General features: G+C 46.5%; 1 protein-coding gene across 1 annotated transcript in view; it reads left to right on the top strand.

The window, feature by feature from the left end:
• Positions 1-9,747: 9,747 nt before the first annotated feature.
• The window catches only part of LOC126281681 (myogenesis-regulating glycosidase-like), an 80,083-nt gene continuing 71,660 nt past the window's right edge, over positions 9,748-18,170 (top strand). Inside the window, exons 1-2 of the mRNA XM_049980847.1 lie at positions 9,748-9,854; positions 14,750-14,878. Of these exons, the coding sequence (XP_049836804.1) occupies positions 9,845-9,854; positions 14,750-14,878 (139 nt within the window). The 5' untranslated portion in view covers positions 9,748-9,844. The remainder of the gene's footprint in view (positions 9,855-14,749; positions 14,879-18,170) is intronic.

The following is an 18,170-nucleotide window of genomic DNA, read 5'->3' as shown; positions in this document are numbered from 1 at the left end:
CTGCAAAAAAGGGCAGCTCGTTTTGTATTATCACGTAATAAGGGAGAGAGTGTGGCAGATATGATACGCGAATTGGGATGGAAGTCATTAAAGCGAGATCTATTTACGAAATTTCAGTCACCAACTTTCTCTTCGGAATGCGAAAATATTTTGTTGCGCTCAACCTACATAGGTAGGAAAGATCGTCAAAATAAAATAAGAGAAATCAGAGCTCGAACAGAAAGGTTTAGGTGATCGTTTTTCCCGCGCGCTGTTCTGGATTGGAGTGGTAGAGAGATAGTATGATTGTGGTTCGATGAATCCTCTGCCAAGCACTTAAATGTGAATTGCAGCGTAATTATGTAGATGGAGATGTAGATGTAGACGCGGCAGCCTTCTGCAACAGGGGTTGCACGCTGCGCTCAGTAGCGACCGTCAAGCGTGCCTGCACCGTCACAGCAAGCGGAGGTGTCTCGTTATGCGTCCCCTCGACGTGTCTGCAGCACGTCCTCCCCTTCGGAAGGGAGCAGACGTCCCCAAATCCATCGGGGACGACACGCTATCCCGCGCGTTGGCTGGGGGCGTAGCTGGCCCCATGTAGGTGGAGGCGTCCACTCCCACCGGCTATCTCACAGTGGAGACGGCGACAGGGAAAAAGCGTCTTCTTGAGCACCCGCAGCTCCTCGCGCAGCTGTTGCAGCTTGCGGTGACTGCTACGAGTTCTCCCTCTACGGCGGACTTCTCGGTCGCAAGGGCAGCGTTGATGGCAGCCAATCCGGGCGGTTTCGCGGCAGCGCTGCTCACCAACCCTTACAAGAACAGGGGGGCGGGACGGCTTTTTGCCACCAGGAACCGCTGCAAGGTGTGGGGCGACCTTGTTGCTTCTGTAGCATTTAGCATTTTACTTAGGCAACTGCGCGAGTTTGCGGCGTGGGGACCGCAGCAGTTCGAGCACTTGGCAGCCATACCGCGAGGCTTGGAGCATATGCGCCTCGGCACACTTGAAGCACGCGTTAGTGCTCCTGTGCGCCTTATCTATGTGCCCCATCTTCTGACACTTGAAGCACTGCTGTTTCGTGCGCTTCTTCGAGCGCCGTTTGCGGCCTCGCTCATTCCCGATCACTTCCACCAGGAATTCCAATGTGGCAGCAAACTTGCCTCCTTTTCCGCGTCCAGGCACGTCGGTTGCGTAGGCGAGTGAGCAACGAAGCAGCTCGGTACGGGCTTTTGTTGAAGTTTCGAGAACATACCTTCACCGAGGAGTCAAGCAGTATACGAGGTGCATTCAAGTTCTAAGGCCTCCGATTTTTTTTCTAATTAACTACTCACCCGAAATCGATGAAACTGGCTTTACTTCTCGACGTGATCGCCCTGCAGACGTACACATTTTTCACAACGTTGACGCCATGATTCCATGGCAGCGGCGCAGGCTTCTTCAGGAGTCTGTTTTGAACACTGGAAAATCGCTCAGGCGACAGCAGCACGGCTGGTGAATGTGCGGCCACGGAAAGTGTCTTTCATTGTTGGAAAAAGCCAAAAGTCACTAGGAGCCAGGTCAGGTGAGTAGGGAGCATGTAGAATCACTTCAAAGTTGTTACCACGAAGAAACTGTTGAGTAACGTTACCTCGTTGTGCGGGTGCGTTGTCTTGGCCAAACAGCACACGCGCATCCCTCCCCGGACATTTTTGTTGCAGTGCAGGAAGGAATTTGTTCTTCAAAACATTTTCGTAGAATGCACCTGTTACCGTAGTGCCCTTTGGAACGCAACGGGTAAGGATTACACCCTCGCTGTCCCAGAACATGGATACCATCATTTTTTCAGCACTGGCGGTTATCCGAAATTTTTTTGGTGGCGTTGAATCTGTGTGCTTCCATTGAGCTGACTGGCGCTTTGTTCCTGGATTGAAAAATGGCATCCACGTTTCATCCATTGTCACAACCGACGAAAAGAAAGTCCCATTCGTGCTGTCGTTGCGCGTCAACATTGCTTGGCAACATGCCACACAGGCAGCCATGCGGTCGTCCGTCAGCATTCGTGGCACCCACCTGGATGACACTTTTCGTATTTTCAGGTCGTCGTGCAGGATTGTGTGCACAGAACCCACAGAAATGCCAACTCTGGAGGCGATCTGTTCAACAGTCATTCGGCGATCCCCCAAAACAATTCTCTCCACTTTCTCGATCATGTCGTCAGACCGGCTTGTGCGAACCCGAAGTTGTTTCGGTTTGTTGTCACACGATGTTCTGCCTTCAGTAAACTGTAGCACTCCCGAACGCACTTTCGACACATCCATAACTCCATCACCACATGTCTCCTTCAACTGTCAATGAATTTAAATTGGTTTCACACCACGCAAATTCAGAAAACGAATGATTGCACGCTGTTCAAGTAAGGAAAACGTCGCCATTTTAAGTATTTAAAACAGTTCTCATTCTCGCCGCTGGCGGTAAAATTCCATCTGCCGTACGGTGCTGCCAACTCTGGGACGTATTGATAATGAACGTGGCCTCATTTTCAAACAATGCGCATGTTTCTATCTCTCTTCTCCAGTCCGGAGAAAAAAAATCGGAGGCCTTAGAACTTGAATGCACCTCGTATTGCTCCCTGCTACGTATATCTCGCGAAGAGACCATGATGATAAAATCAGAAAGAGCCCACGCAGAGGTATACCGACAATTCTGTCCACGAACAATACGAGACTGGAATAGAAGGGAGAACCGATTGAGGTACTCAAGGTACCCTCCGCATCACACCGTCAGGTGGCTTGCGGAGTATGGATGTAGATGTAGATGTAGATCTCTAGCAAAGCGCAATAGTGTCCTTCTGATTCCAGTGTGGAATTAGTCCGGTATTATGCCTATGTTATGCTACGCGTTCCCTATGCGGTTTTCGTCGCGTCCGGCGCTCTGTACGTGGCTGTGCGCTGACCAATAGCAGCGGCTGTAGCGTTTCTTTCTAGCCGCGACTGTTCCGAATTCTGAGCGCGTACTCTTTGGTTATTACCCGTTGTCAGTATTGCTGAATTAAGTTGTGAATGACGTCCAAGCCGTGTTAGACGGTTTGTCTTCCGACTGCCGCCATTTGAGTCCTTCTGTGAATTAGGACGTGCTGCCTTTTGATCACTGCACCCTGTTTAACGGCCAGAGGTTCCTGAAGAGGTACAAGTAGAAACGCAGACGGTTGCGCATTTGCCGGATTTTTGGCCGATGTCTGCCAAAATCACCACAATTCTGCGCAAACATAACATTAAAAGCGTATTCCGTGCACCTACCAAGATTAAGGCTGTGCTGGGGAGTGTGAAGGACGATCTGCGTCTATAGAAACCGGGCGTTTACCACTTACCATGTGGATGTACGATGGTACACATTGGCCAGACGACCATGACCGTTGACGTCAGGTGCAAAGATCACCATGGCACACCATACTGAGACAGGCAACCAAGTCAGCGATTGCCGAATATTGTTTAGAACCCAATCATTCTATGAAGTGTAATGAAGCCAAAATTTTAATACAAACATCGAGGTTCTGGGACAGCGTCATCAAGGAATCAATTGAGATTAAGGTCGGGTAGACCGGATTTCAACTGATCTCGGCTTGGAACCCAGCACTCGACCTTCTGAAGGCGCAGCGGAGGCAATATCCAAATCCCAACGGACACAACTATGAAGATGGAATTAGAGATAACAACTCAGTACATGTAACAGAGGACGTACGTGAAATCGTACCTCAGACTACAGACACAATTCCTGAGGACGAGCGGCAATTTGAACACAATCAGCCAGAAAATAACATAGCAGCCGCTCCTGGGTGGCAAGGATTTCGGACAGAGGGTCTAACACGGCACACCAAGGTAACAGAAAATCTTAATGCATGGAAAGACTCAAATGACGACAGTCAGAAGATAAAATGTCTAGCACGGCTTGGACGTCATTCAGAACTTAGTTCAGAAGTACTGACAACGGATAATAACCACAAAGACTCGCACAGCGTTAGGAACAGCCGCGGATAGAAGGAAACGCTACAGCTGCTGCTGTTGGTCGGTGCACAACCACGTACAGAGCGCCGGACGCAACGAGGACCGCTGAAGAAACGCCTAGAATAACATAGGCGAAAATACCGGACTTGTTCCAGACTGCAATCAGTATCATACAGCACCTGAAGAAGAATGCAGGACACGCAGTTGAAATATCGTGCCGGAAAGACGCGAATAACAGGCAGAAACCCGATTTATCAACACGACAGCAACGACCGTTTACACCTACATCACCGGTAGTTACAAGGTCTCCCTTCCTGTGTTTGCCATGCACCTTTTTTGACTGACGCGCTTTCTGTATGCGGTGTCTTTGCTTTCGAACATAGCCGAAAGAACAGAGAAAGAAAGATCAGATGACCAAATCTAATTGCAAAATGATTTAGTGGCAATTGACACTGAATAAAGAAAAGTGTGAAGTTATTCACATGAGTACTAAAAGAAATCAGCAAAATTTCGATTACGCGATAAGTCACACAAATCTGAAGGCTGTAAATTCAACTACATCCTTCTTTTTTTTTTTGGTCATCTGTCTACTGACTGGTTTGATGCGGCCCGCCACGAATTCCTTCAAAAAATGGTTCAAATGGCTCTGAGCACTATGAGACTCAACATCTTAGGTCATAAGTCCCCTAGAACTTAGAACTACTTAAACCTAACTAACCTAAGGACATCACACACACCCATGCCCGAGGCAGGATTCGAACCTGCGACTGTAGCAGCCCCGCGGTTCCGGACTGCAGCGCCAGAATCGCACGGCCACCGCTGCCGGCCACGAATTCCTTTCCTGTGCTAACCTCTTCATCTCAGAGCAGCACTTGCAACCTACGTCCTCAATTATTTGCTTGACGTATTCCAATCTCTGTCTTCCTCTACAGTTTTTGCCCTCTACAGCTCCCTCTAGTACCATGGAAGTCATTCCCTCATGTCTTAGCAGATATCCTATCATCCTGTCCCTTGTCCTTATCAGTGTTTTCCACATATTCCTTTCCTCTCCGATTCTGCGTAGAACCTCCTCAATCCTTGCCTTATCAGTCCACCTAATTTTCAACATTGGTCTGTAGCACCACATCTCAAATGTTCGATTCTCTTCTGTTCCGGTTTTCCCACAGTCCATGTTTCACTACCATACAATGCTGTACTCCAGACGTACATCCTCAGAAATTTCTTCCTCAAATTAAGGCCGGTATTTGATATTAGTAGACTTCTCTTGGCCAGAAATGCCTTTTTTGCCATAGCGAGCCTGCTTTCGATGTCCTCCTTGCTCCGCCCGTCATTGGTTATTTTACTGCCTAGGTAGCAGAATTCCTTAACTTCATTGACTTCGTGACCATCAATCCTGATGTTAAGTTTCTCGCTGTTCTCATTTCTACTACTCTCATTACCTTCGTCTTTCTCCGATTTACTCTTAAACCATACTGTGTACTCATTAGACTGTTCATTCCGTTCAGCAGATCATTTAATGCTTCTTCAATTACACTCAGGATAGCAATGTCATCAGCGAATCGTATCATTGATATCCTTTCACCTTGTATTTTAATTCCACTCCTGAACCTTTCTTTTATTTTCATCATTGCTTCCTCGATGTACAGATTGAAGAGTAGGGGCGAAAGGCTACAGCCTTGTCTTACTCCCTTCTTAATACGAGCACTTCATTCTTGATAGTCCACTCTTATTATTCCCTCTTGGTTGTTGTACATATTGTATATGACGCGTCTCTCCCTATAGCTTACCCCTACTTTTTTCAGTACATGCTTAGAGGTTACAGTTACAAATATCCGAAATTGGAACGACCACATAGATAATGTTGTGGGTAGAGCAAACCAAAGACTGCGATTCATTCGCAGAACAACACTTAGTAGGTGCAACAGGTCTACTAAAGAGACTGCTTACACCACGCGTGTCCGCCATAATCTGGAGTATTGCTGTGCGGTGTGGGATCCGCACCAGGTGGGAGTGACGGATGAAATCGAAAAAGTACAAAGAAGGGCGGCTCGTTTTGTATTATAGCGAAATAGGGGAGACAGTGCCACAGACATGATATGTGAACTGGAGTGGCAATCATTAAAACAAAGACGTTTTTTGTTGTAACGGGATCTTCTCATGAAAATTCAATCACCAGTTTTCTCCTCCGATTGCAAAAACATTCTGCTAGCGCTCAGATACATAGGGAGAAATGATGATCACGATAAAATAGGAGAAATCAGGGCTCACACTAGCAAATTTAATTGCTCGTTTTTCCCGCACGCCATTCGAGAGTGGAACGATGGAGAGACAGCTTGAAGGTGGTTCATGCAACTCTTTACCAGGCACTTTATTGTGAATAGCAGAGTAATCATGTAGATGTAGTTGTAGTGCGGATACACACCACTCTAGAACTTTTACGCGAATCGGCGAAATGGCGCGAGTTATGAAAATAGTGGGCAAGGGGCGCCACATCAATAGTGTGTGGATAAATTGAGAGTTTGGCTCCGACGGGAGGCGTGCTAGCACAGTATGTGATGTTTCAATGGCTGCCGTGTCCGGATGACGCAGTGGTCAGCGCATCTTCCTAGAGAACAGCAGAGTCGGGTTCGAATTCCGGTGTGGAACCAATTTTCATTTTCATCCATTGATTTAAAACAATTTGCCCTGTAAAGTAGTATCCCGAAACCCTCTGATCTAAAAACACGCCCACTCTCCTCCACACAACCCCCGCCCCCCCTACCTACGTATCCGCTCGCTGTGTGTAGTGAAGCCCTGACCTATGAAACGGAATCCAGAAACCCACCACCCGATGGAGCAAGTCGAGGGATCTGCAGCTTACATAGTCGTAGAACCACCTGATCCTCTGATTCAAACCCTCCACTCACTCTGTACCAAAGGACCATAGTCGGTTGTGTCGACGTTGGTGCAGATGGTGACACCTTCATCTCGCAAGCAAGACCAGCAGTCCTTACCACGTGAGCTAGCTACCCGAAACAAACGAGAATCTCTTCCGATGCAAAGCGACACACATTGTTGGTACTGACATGAGTCACATCCTGCAGTTTCCTCCCTCTGTCCTCTTCGTATCATCTGGAAGTATCCTTTCCACATCTGGAATGACTTCTCCCGGTATGCACACACACTCTGGTTTCCTTCCCCTCCTTGGCAGCTCTGTCCCTAAGGCGCCTTATTGTAGACTAAAGTTGGAGCTCCCATCTACCATTAAACCCATCCTCTCTGAATGCTCTGGCGTTGCTGGCCGAGAGGCCTCCTCTGGAATAGGGCGAGCGACTGCATTTGGCTCAAGCACCCTGTCAGCCACAGATAGCCCCAAAACCTGTTTGATAGATGAACTGGGGCGCCCTCCGGTAGGCCCCTCAGTCCTTCGCTGCCTGCCACATCTTGGAACGACTTCCCACTGGGGCCTACCTTAGTGCAGGCAATACGTGGGGAGCCCGAAGCAGTGAACACTGACGGACAAATAGGAAGTGCTGGACGTCCTTTGCATTCACGCGCTCGGCCCCCTACAGGGGTGCCCATTGGCAGCAGCCGCAAGCTGTGTGGCCGAAGCCAGCGCCACCTGGAGTCACGAGTGAAATGTCGCCAACTCACATCCGACTGCAGTAATTACAGTTCCTATACATACTACAGATGGCGAAAATATGCTCTAGACAGTTAACAAACGCGAATCTGTGGCTGATAAATAAACAAACACATCCGAAATTAACGAGTTTAAACTAAAGAGCACAGAGGAAATTAAAGATAATGCACTTCTTATGAGTACCTGTGACAAACTCACAAAAATAAACACTGTTTCCTGTCGTGTTGCAGTAACGAAAGATAGCACTAGACTGAGGCCTGTAACTACTGCAGTGGCTGTTCAGACACAAAAAATTGCTGGTACGATGCAAGCAGTGGTACTATGCACTACATAGAAAATAAATTGCGAAACTCTTTCTGATAAATAAACAAATACACATGAAATTAACAAGTTTAAACTAAATTATGTCTATTGTATTTCCATTTTTAAATTGTATATCTTACCTACCTGATTAGTGGCTCTAACATACCACGCTGCCACACATAGAACAGCAGTTTTGTTTCTCCTGATGATCCTCCTGGGTAGTCCCTGTCCGGAGGTCCGAATGGCGGACTATTTTCGTTCGAAATATTTTTCCCAAGCAGAAGCAATCACCATGCTACATTCCTTCGGGAAAAATAACCGTAGTAGTTTGTCCTCATCTACATCTACATGACTACTCTGCAATTCACATTTAAGTGCTTGGCAGAGGGTTCATCGAACCACAATCATACTGTCTCTCTACTATTCCACTCCCGAACAGCGAGCGGGAAAAACGAACACCTAAACCTTTCTGTTCGAGCTCTGATTTCTCTTATTTTATTTTGATGATCATTCCTACCTATGTAGGTTGGGCTCAACAAAATATTTTCGCATTCGGAAGAGAAAGTTGGTGACTGAAATTTCGTAAAAAGGTCTCGCCGCGACGAAAAACGTCTATGCTGTAATGACTTCCATCCCAACTCGTGTATCATATCTGCCACACTCTCTCCCCTATAAGGCGATAATACAAAACGAGCTGCCCTTTTTTGCACCCTTTCGATGTCCTCCGTCAATCCCACCTGGTAAGGATCCCACACCGCGCAGCAATATTCTAACAGAGGACGAACGAGTGTAGTGTAAGCTGTCTCTTTAGTGGACTTGTTGCATCTTCTAAGTGTCCTGCCAATGAAACGCAACCTTTGGCTCGCCTTCCCGACAATATTATCTATGTGCTCCTTCCAACTGAAGTTGTTCGTAATTTTAACACCCAGGTACTTAGTTGAATTGACAGCCTTGAGAATTGTACTATTGATCGAGTAATCGAATTCCAACGGATTTCTTTTGGAACTCATGTGGATCATCTCACACTTTTCGTTATTTAGCGTCAACTGCCACCTGACACACCATACAGCAATCTTTTCTAAATCGCTTTGGAGCTGATACTGGTCTTCGGATGACCTTACTAGACGGTAAATTACAGCATCATCTGCGAACAGTCTAAGAGAACTGCTCAGATTGTCACCCAGGTCATTTATATAGATAAGGAACAGTAGAGGTCCCAGGACGCTTCCCTGGGGAACACCTGATATCACTTCAGTTTTACTCGATGATTTGCCGTCTATTACTACGAACTGCGACCTTCCTGACAGGAAATCACGTTTCAGCGTTTTGCAGTACCAGAACACGAAGGCCATGTTGGCTGATGTTACAAGTCCAGATCAGTAAATCATCCAGACTGTTCCCCTGTAACTACGGGTATCGTTGAGGCACGTAAGCCACTCCACCTAGGTCTATGATTTCACGGGGGCACGAAGTCACATACGAGTTACTCTTATATGTTGTACGATGTGATATAATCGAAATGACAGCTACGAGACCATTACACTACCAAAAAGCAACGTGCTAGTTCGAAAGTTATATGCTTGAAGGATTTCTGAAGATACACGGTAATAAAGTTAAGACCCTTAATGTCTCTTATACATCATCCGATCGGTTGTATTTTATAACGGAACGATAGGCCATCTTGAAGACTTTCAAGTAATTTACGGTTCTCTACAAGGTGAGTCAAGGTGAATGTGTCGTATGTCGGAAACCGTGTGGTTAAGATAAGTGTTTTTATAATTTCTCCAACAGCAAGCAGAGATTGAATCAAGTGGCTCAACATTTTGATTTAATCTGTCGATCAACGACCTGATATGACTCGTTATACTCAGGCTGATAAGTTCTTACGGTATAAACGCACGGCGTAACGTCTGAGAGTGGACAGTGCGGCAAAAGTGTGCACGATTACCTCGCTGCGCTGCGATGTGGACAGGTGAGAAGAGCAAGTGAACAAAATGTAAAAGATGTGTGTATTTGTATGTTGGTATTCTAATACGATACTAGATCTTAATGATGGGAATATCGAACTGAGTGAGCACCAAATCTACTGCACAGCCTTTTTTTAACGTTCGCTTACTTCATAAAATATTCTGGCTAGAGAACGCCACTGGTTCGGATTAACATAAACGAAGGAAGAAGAGCAATTTAAGGTAATCGAAACAGTCAAATTTCAGCAGAGAGTACAGGTTTTGTTGCAGATCCATCAGTGATGTAGTGGGTTTAGAAACTGCCCGCAGAAATAATTTCTTTCTGTTTTATCCTTCAGAGTCGTTTATTCTGTGTATCCACTATTTACACTTTCCTCCACTGTGACGATTGCTTCATTGTTTTTTAGATTAGTTTCGCTTCGTTAGCTGGCGAAGAATGCGCTTCAGGCTCTCATGGAAGAACCCCCCACGTTTCCTGAAGTGACGCAGAGAAACAGCGGAAAACCTAAACTGGGCTCGTCGTGCAAGGATCTGAATACCCGATCTTCCCATACGCTGGACCATCGTCTCAGTCACATTGATACTGCTACTAAATGTGTATAGCTACAAATAAAAAAAATACCTTACTGCTAAATTCACCGCCTCCGAAGTTGAGAATTTCTTTGCGAAAGCTCTCAGTCAAACGACTAGGGAGACCTGGAAGAAAATTGTGAACTCCACTGTAAGCGTCACCAGATTGGTTCATATGGCTCTGAGCACTATGGGACTCAAATGCTGTGGTCATTAGTCCCCTAGTACTTAGAACTACTTAAACCTAACTAACCTAAGGACATCACACACATCCATGCCCGAGGCAGGATTCGAACCTGCGACCGTAGCAGTAAGCGTCACCAGAGATGCAACCAAAAGCAACGGCATTGTGAAAGACTATGAGAATAATTTAATTATACACTGAGGCGACAAAAGTCATGGGATACCTCCTAACATCGTTTCGGACACCCATTTTACATACGCTGCGCAGCTGCGCAGCAACTCGACGTGGCATGGACTCAACAAGCCGTTGGAAGTACCCTGTAGGAATATTTATCCATGCTGCTCCTACGCCGCCCACAATTGCAAAAGTGTTGCCGGCGCAGGATTTTTGCACGAACTGACCTGTCGATTATGTCCCATAAATGTTCGATGGGATTCATGTCGGCGATCTGTGTGACCAAACCATTCGCTCGAATTACTTTGTATACATCCTCGTGACTGGAGGTCCGGGAGACTGCGGCCGTTCACTATTGTAGGAAAATGAAACACCTACGGTCGTCCTCATGGCGTCATTTATTGTGCAGATACCAGTTTCACCGCTTCAATGCACCTCCTTCAGGCCTTAGCTGATGCTGAAGGAATTATCACGATCCATGTATACGATGCATCAGTGGCCAACATGACTGATTTACGCAGACTATCTGTGACTGTGACGTTGTCTCTCCACCCACCAACTGTCTACTCACAGAATTGACAGTTGGTGGGTGGAGAGACTAAGGCCAGAAGATGGTGCACTGAAGCGCCGAAACTGGTGGTTATACAATAATTGACATCATAATAGACGGCTGTAGGTATTTCATTTTCTTGAAATCGATCGAATTTTTCCAGAATGTTCTTCAAACCAGTCACGAACATCTGTGGCTCAGTGACATGACTCATTGCCATCCTTAAAAATTCCATCGTTGTTTGGAAACATGACGTCCACGAATGGCTGCAAATGGTCTCCAAGTAATCGAAGGCCAGAGGACGCAGTCAATTCCATGTAAACACAGCCCACAGGTTATGAAGCCATTGCCACTGTCAGGTTGGGGAGTTCTTTGTTGACAACCTGAGTGGAAGGGTCCTTGTGGTCTGCGGCACACCCGAATCCTACCATTAGCTCTCACCAACTGGCTCAGAAGACCTGGTCACGGTTTTCCATTCGTCTGGGGTCCAAACGGTATTGTCACGAACCCAGGAGAAGCGCAGCAGGTGATGTCGTACTGTTAGCAAAAGCACTTTCATCTGGTGCCTGCTGCGCCACATTGTCCTAACGGATACATTCATCGTATGCGCCACACTGATTCCTGCGTTCAGCACAGTGTTGCTTGTCTGCTAGAAATGACAACTATACACGAACGCTGCTGCTCTCAGGCTTTAAGTGAAGGCAGTCGACCTTACGTTGTTCGTAGTGACACGTAATGCCTGAATTTTTGTATTGTCGGTACTCTCTTGGCACTGTGGATTTCGGAATATTGAATTCCCTTAAGATTTCTGAGATGGAATGTCCCATGCGTCAAGCTACAACTACCACTCCACGTTCAAAGTCTGTTAATTCCTTTCGTGCGATCATAATCAAGTCGGAATCCTTTTCACATGGATCACTTGAGTGCAAATGACAGCTGCGTCTCAATACACCACCCCTTTATACCTTGGTACTCAATACTACTGTCACTTTTACACTTGCATACAGCTATCGCACGAATTTCGTTACCTCAGTGTACATCTTCTCGAAACCAGGGTCTGCCAGCGACGTGAGTGACGCTTTTCAGTGCAACTGTAACGCGGGGTGCCTTAATCTACATTCTGCACCACTGTTGCGTAGCCGCGCGAACTATCGACAACAATCATTCCTTTTACGTACTGTACAATCACCACAGTAAGAGATACGTTGAGTAATTATACACTCCTGGAAATTGAAATAAGAACACCGTGAATTCATTGTCCCAGGAAGGGGAATCTTTATTGACACATTCCTGGGGTCAGATACATCACATGATCACACTGACAGAACCACAGGCACATAGACACAGGCAACAGAGCATGCACAATGTCGGCACTAGTACAGTGTATATCCACCTTTCGCAGCAATGCAGGCTGCTATTCTCCCAAGGAGACGATCGTAGAGATGCTGGATGTAGTCCTGTGGAACAGCTTGCCATGCCATTTCCACCTGGCGCCTCAGTTGGACCAGCGTTCGTGCTGGACGTGCAGACCGCGTGAGACGACGCTTCATCCAGTCCCAAACATGCTCAATGGGGGACAGATCCGGAGATCTTGCTGGCCAGGGTAGTTGACTTACACCTTCTAGAGCACGTTGGGTGGCACGGGATACATGCGGACGTGCATGGTCCTGTTGGAACAGCAAGTTCCCTTGCCGGTCTAGGAATGGTAGAACGATGGGTTCGATGACGGTTTGGATGTACCGTGCACTATTCAGTGTCCCCTCGACGATCACCAGAGGTGTACGGCCAGTGTAGGAGATCGCTCTCCACATCATGATGCCGGGTGTTGGCCCTGTGTGCCTCGGTCGTATGCAGTCCTGATTGTGGCGCTCACCTGCACGGCGCCAAACACGCATACGACCATCATTGGCACCAAGGCAGAAGCGACTCTCATCGCTGAAGACGACACGTCTCCATTCGTCCCTCCATTCACGCCTGTCGCGACACCACTGGAGGCGGGCTGCACGATGTTGGGGCGTGAGCGGAAGACGGCCTAACGGTGTGCGGGACCGTAGCCCAGCTTCATGGAGACGGTTGCGAATGGTCCTCGCCGATACCCCAGGAGCAACAGTGTCCCTAATTTGCTGCGAAGTGGCGGTGCGGTCCCCTACGGCACTGCGTAGGATCCTACGGTCTTGGCGTGCATCCGTGCGTCGCTGCGGTCCGGTCCCAGGTCGACGGGCACGTGTACTGTCCGCCGACCACTGGCGACAACATCGATGTACTGTGGAGACCTCACGCCCCACGTGTTGAGCAATTCCGCGGTACGTCCACCCGGCCTCCCGCATGCCCACTATACGCCCTCGCTCAAAGTCCGTCAACTGCACATACGGTTCACGTCCACGCTGTCGCGGCATGCTACCAGTGTTAAAGACTGCGATGGAGCTCCGTATGCCACGTCAAAATGGCTGACACTGACGGCGGCGGTGCACAAATGCTACGCAGCTAGCGCCATTCGACGGCCAACACCGCGGTTCCTGGTGTGTCCGCTGTGCCGTGCGTGTGATCATTGCTTGTACAGCCCTCTCGCAGTGTCCGGAGCAAGTATGGTGGGTCTGACACACCGGTGTCAATGTGTTCTTTTTTCCATTTCCAGGAGTGTAGTTGCATATTTTAGCTCCGAACGTTGTCGATCAGCTCCACACGACGGCTGTTTCGATCATCCATTATTACGAATGCAGAGTAAAATGCTTAGATCACGACTTTAGAAAGTAGCTGATCAGCCGAAAGACGATAAGTCGATAAAAGACTTCCACTCTATAATTATTGAACGATGCTGCTGAGTGACATAGTGAACTTCTATTGCACTGACACTAGCAGCACATTAATGAAATTAGGAACGTGATGTTGTGATGGAATTCCTAATGAATTGGTCGTGGATTTTCTAAGCCTTACCGCATTGCATTTTCGCAGTAAGCCATAGAAGAAGATAATCAATTTTGTTTTAATTTCGTTTCTTTTGGAGAAATCTTTGTTGCACTAGCCTGATCGTATAGCATGGCGGATTTATTACTTCACTACACAGCAGTTCGAATATACATTCGTACGAAACCTGCTTATGTGTACGGAGAGCAGTTTTTTGGAATAAACTTGTAATTCTGACGTAAATGGTTACCAATTAATACATCAATTTTTTTGTAAATGGGACCTATTGTATAAATATAGGCAATAGGTCTAAAGGTTCAGTAAATAAACGTAGATTCTATCGTGGGGAGAGTAGTAGAAATTAAAAGTTTATTATAGTTAGTAACTTTATCCTTACGTATTCAAATATTTTTATTAGTACTTCTATATTAAAAGTATGCTGTGGTACGTAACTGATAAGCGCTTACACTGAACGAGACTACATGCAAATCAGCAATTCCAGGACGTCTGTGTTGCAGCTACGTGGGCGACACCATTGCCGCTGGTGGTGGTTCTGGTGCTTGGGACGCTGGCGTCAACAGCAGCGGCTGACCTCGAGGTGCGCTATGACGAGATCAGTGGACGCCTCCTCATCTCCTCCGACAAGTGTGAGTGTGTGGCCACCTGCCGCGCTAATTCCGCACTGATGGTAGTCATCAACGTTTCCCTGTCATCTGGCATGTTTTTATGTTGTTACTAACTGAGTACCCGGCGTTGCTCTTGTGTAAATTTATTTCATTTTTCTTAGTCTTTTCCCCCTCTATTCATCCCCTCCACCACTCGTTTCACCATCTCCTTCTGCCGCCTCTCTGTATACACTGCCAACACGCCATACTCTCTATTTCCTCCTGATTCTCTCTCTGTCCATCTGCTACACCCACCTCTCTCTCTCCTTCTGCTCCTCTCCTCTCTGTCCACATGCTCCTTCCTCCTCTGTCCATCTCCTCCTCCTCACTCTGAATCCCTGTAGGATCGTTTTCTTGCAGCTCAAATTTGACCGCTCCCCCCCCCCCCTCCCCCACCCTCCTACGAACTATGACCCTTGATATGCGGCAGCGGCTTGCATGCCTCAAAGATACATGTAGCTCTGTCATAAGTGAAACGCCAACGGAGTGTTGTCTGTAGAAAACCAAGACAAAAGCGTGGTTCCTGAAGGGGGCACCAATTCGTTCAGTTGCGGGGGTTATAATCTGGATGATTGAATGATCTGGCCTTGTGAGATCAGCCAACATGGTCTCGCTGTGCAGGTACTGCAAACGGCTGGAAGCACGAGAAAATTACAGCTGTATTTTTACGCATGGGCATGCAGCTCTACTCTATAGTTAAACAATGGTGGCACCCTTCTAGTTAAAATATTCCGGAGGCAATATAGTCACCCATTCGGGTCTCCAGGTGGGGACTACTAAAGAGCATGACCTCGTCGGAAGAAACAAAACTCGCCTTCTACAGGTAGAAGTGTGGAATGTTAGAACCATTAGTCAGACTCGTGGGTTAGAAAATTCAAACTGGGAAATAGATAAGTTGAAGGCAAATATAGTGACTTTCGGTAGCAGTAGGGACTGCAGGGGTAATGCAGGAACAGACCTAATAATGAAAATGAAAATAGGAATGCGGGTAAGTTACTATGAACAATGAATGTATTATCGTAGCCAAGATAAACGCGAAGCCCATACTGACCACAATAAAAATGGTTCAAAAGGCTCTAAGCACTATGGGACTTAACATCTGAGGTCATCAGTGCCCTAGACTTAGAACTACTTAAACCTAACTAACCTAAGGACATCACACACATCCACGCCCGAGGCAGGGTTCGAACATGCGACTGTAGCAGCAGTGCGGTTCCGGACTGAAGCGCCTAGAACCGAGACCACAATAGTACAAGTTCATATGCCACCTTGCTCCGCAGATGATGAAGAGATTGAAGAAATGTATCATGAGAAAGAAGGAATAGTTCAGGTGGTCAAAGGAGACGAAAATGTAATTGTGATAGGGGACAGGAATGCGTTTGTACGAAAAGGGAGAGAAGGAAGAATAGTGAATGTGGACTGGCGGAAAGGAATTAAAGAGGATGTCGCCTGGTAGAATGATAGAATTGTGCGCAGAGAATGATTTAATTATCGCCAAATATGGTTTGAGGATCATGAAACAAGGTTGTATAGGTGGAAGAGACCTGGATATACCGGTAGATTTCAGACGGGACCAAAGAACCAGAGGTTGTTGACAGCTTCATAGTGTCATTAAGTAACGATTGACTACAACAACGGAAAAAGGAAAAGACGAATGTGTAGCTTTCAGAGATGAAACAGTAAAGACAGCAGACGCCCAAATAGGTAGAAATAGAAGGCCTACTAGAAATTCTTGGATTACACAGGATATATTGCATTTCACAGATGAAAGGAGAAAATATAAGAATGCAGCAAATTATGCAGACGAAAGGGAATACAAACGTCTAAAAATGAGATTCACAGATAGTACAAAATGACTAAGCAGGAGGGCTGGAGAACAAATGTAAGCATTTAGAGAGATGTACCGCTAATGGATAGACAGATACTGTCTGCAGGAAAATTAAAGAGGTCTTTTTGGAGAAAAGAGAAGGAGTGGTATGAATATCAATATCTCAGATGGGAAATCGGTAATACGTAAACAAGCGAAACCTGAAAGGTGGAAAGAGTATATGGAGGGGCTGTATAAGGAAGATGAATGCAATATTTTTGAAAGGAAGAGGATGCACATGAAGATGAGATAGTAGATATTATACTGCGAGAACAATTTGACACAGCAATGAAAGACCTAAGTCGAAAGAAAAGTAAATGATATGTGCACCACGTTTTGTCGAAATCGGTCCAATGGGAAGATGTAGAGCATATGTTCATTCATTCATACATACATACATATATATTTATAGTAAGTGCACTTTATCAGTGATTTATACAAGGCCTCTCTCCACGTAACGCACCTGTTCTTTAACTTGTCAAATTAACGGAAATAATCTGATTAGCAAGTTGAACAAGTCATGTTCAACTTGCTGCTCAGATTATTTCCGTTAATTTATCGGTCGTCTATCATCTACGATGATGGGCAGTCAGGAAGTATAGCAGTCGCGAAAAGTTATGCTTAACAAACCGACAAGCATTTGAGATGAACTCAGAAGAAGATTCATTCTGTGCAGTCATTCATGCATGTCGCTTCTTTGCTATGTAACTGGAAGGCCTGGTATCGCCTACTTTTCATGTAATGTGAATTGCACACTGTCTGACAAGAGAAATGAAGCACGTAGGAGGAAGGGAACTTTACGGACTGAGAGGGTATGTGATATTATTTCGCTGATTACAATATCGAGAAACATTTACAAAGAACATGACCGTAAGGGCCCACTTATCTGTACGATGTTACACCCACTGCGGCCCGATTGTACGCACTGATTCGGTTGAGGAGTGTGCCATACAGCATTTGTATCCTTTCCTTGAGGTGAGCTGGCCCACATCTGTTGTAACCTCTTCGTGATATCGTGGTTGATGGCGCTGGGACAGCATGGAGGTTCGGGGTCACCACACTCATGTTCTAATGGGGCTAAAACTGGGAATCTGGATGGCCATAAGAGTACCTAAACATCACGCAAGACATTCCATAGAGACACGTAGCATGTGTGTACGGTCATTGTCTTCCACAATACTGCCCTATGCGGGGTAACACATGAGGGCACAGAAATGTCCACGCTATATCGGTGTGCTTAAGCCTCTGTCGTAAGTCATCCTGCTTGCTCCCCACATCATGGCGGCAGGAGTAACACTGCTATGTCTCTCCAAAACATTGCAAGAATGGGCAGTCTCCCCACGTCAGCACGATATTCTCCGGCGACAGTTATCTGGGGAAGTGTAGAACAGAGAGACTCATGGTTGA

Source organism: Schistocerca gregaria, chromosome 7 (assembly GCF_023897955.1).
Source record: "Schistocerca gregaria isolate iqSchGreg1 chromosome 7, iqSchGreg1.2, whole genome shotgun sequence".
Lineage (NCBI taxonomy): Eukaryota > Metazoa > Arthropoda > Insecta > Orthoptera > Acrididae > Schistocerca > Schistocerca gregaria.
The sequence above is the reverse complement of the archived record's forward strand: the minus strand, read 5'-3'. Positions and strand labels throughout refer to the sequence as shown.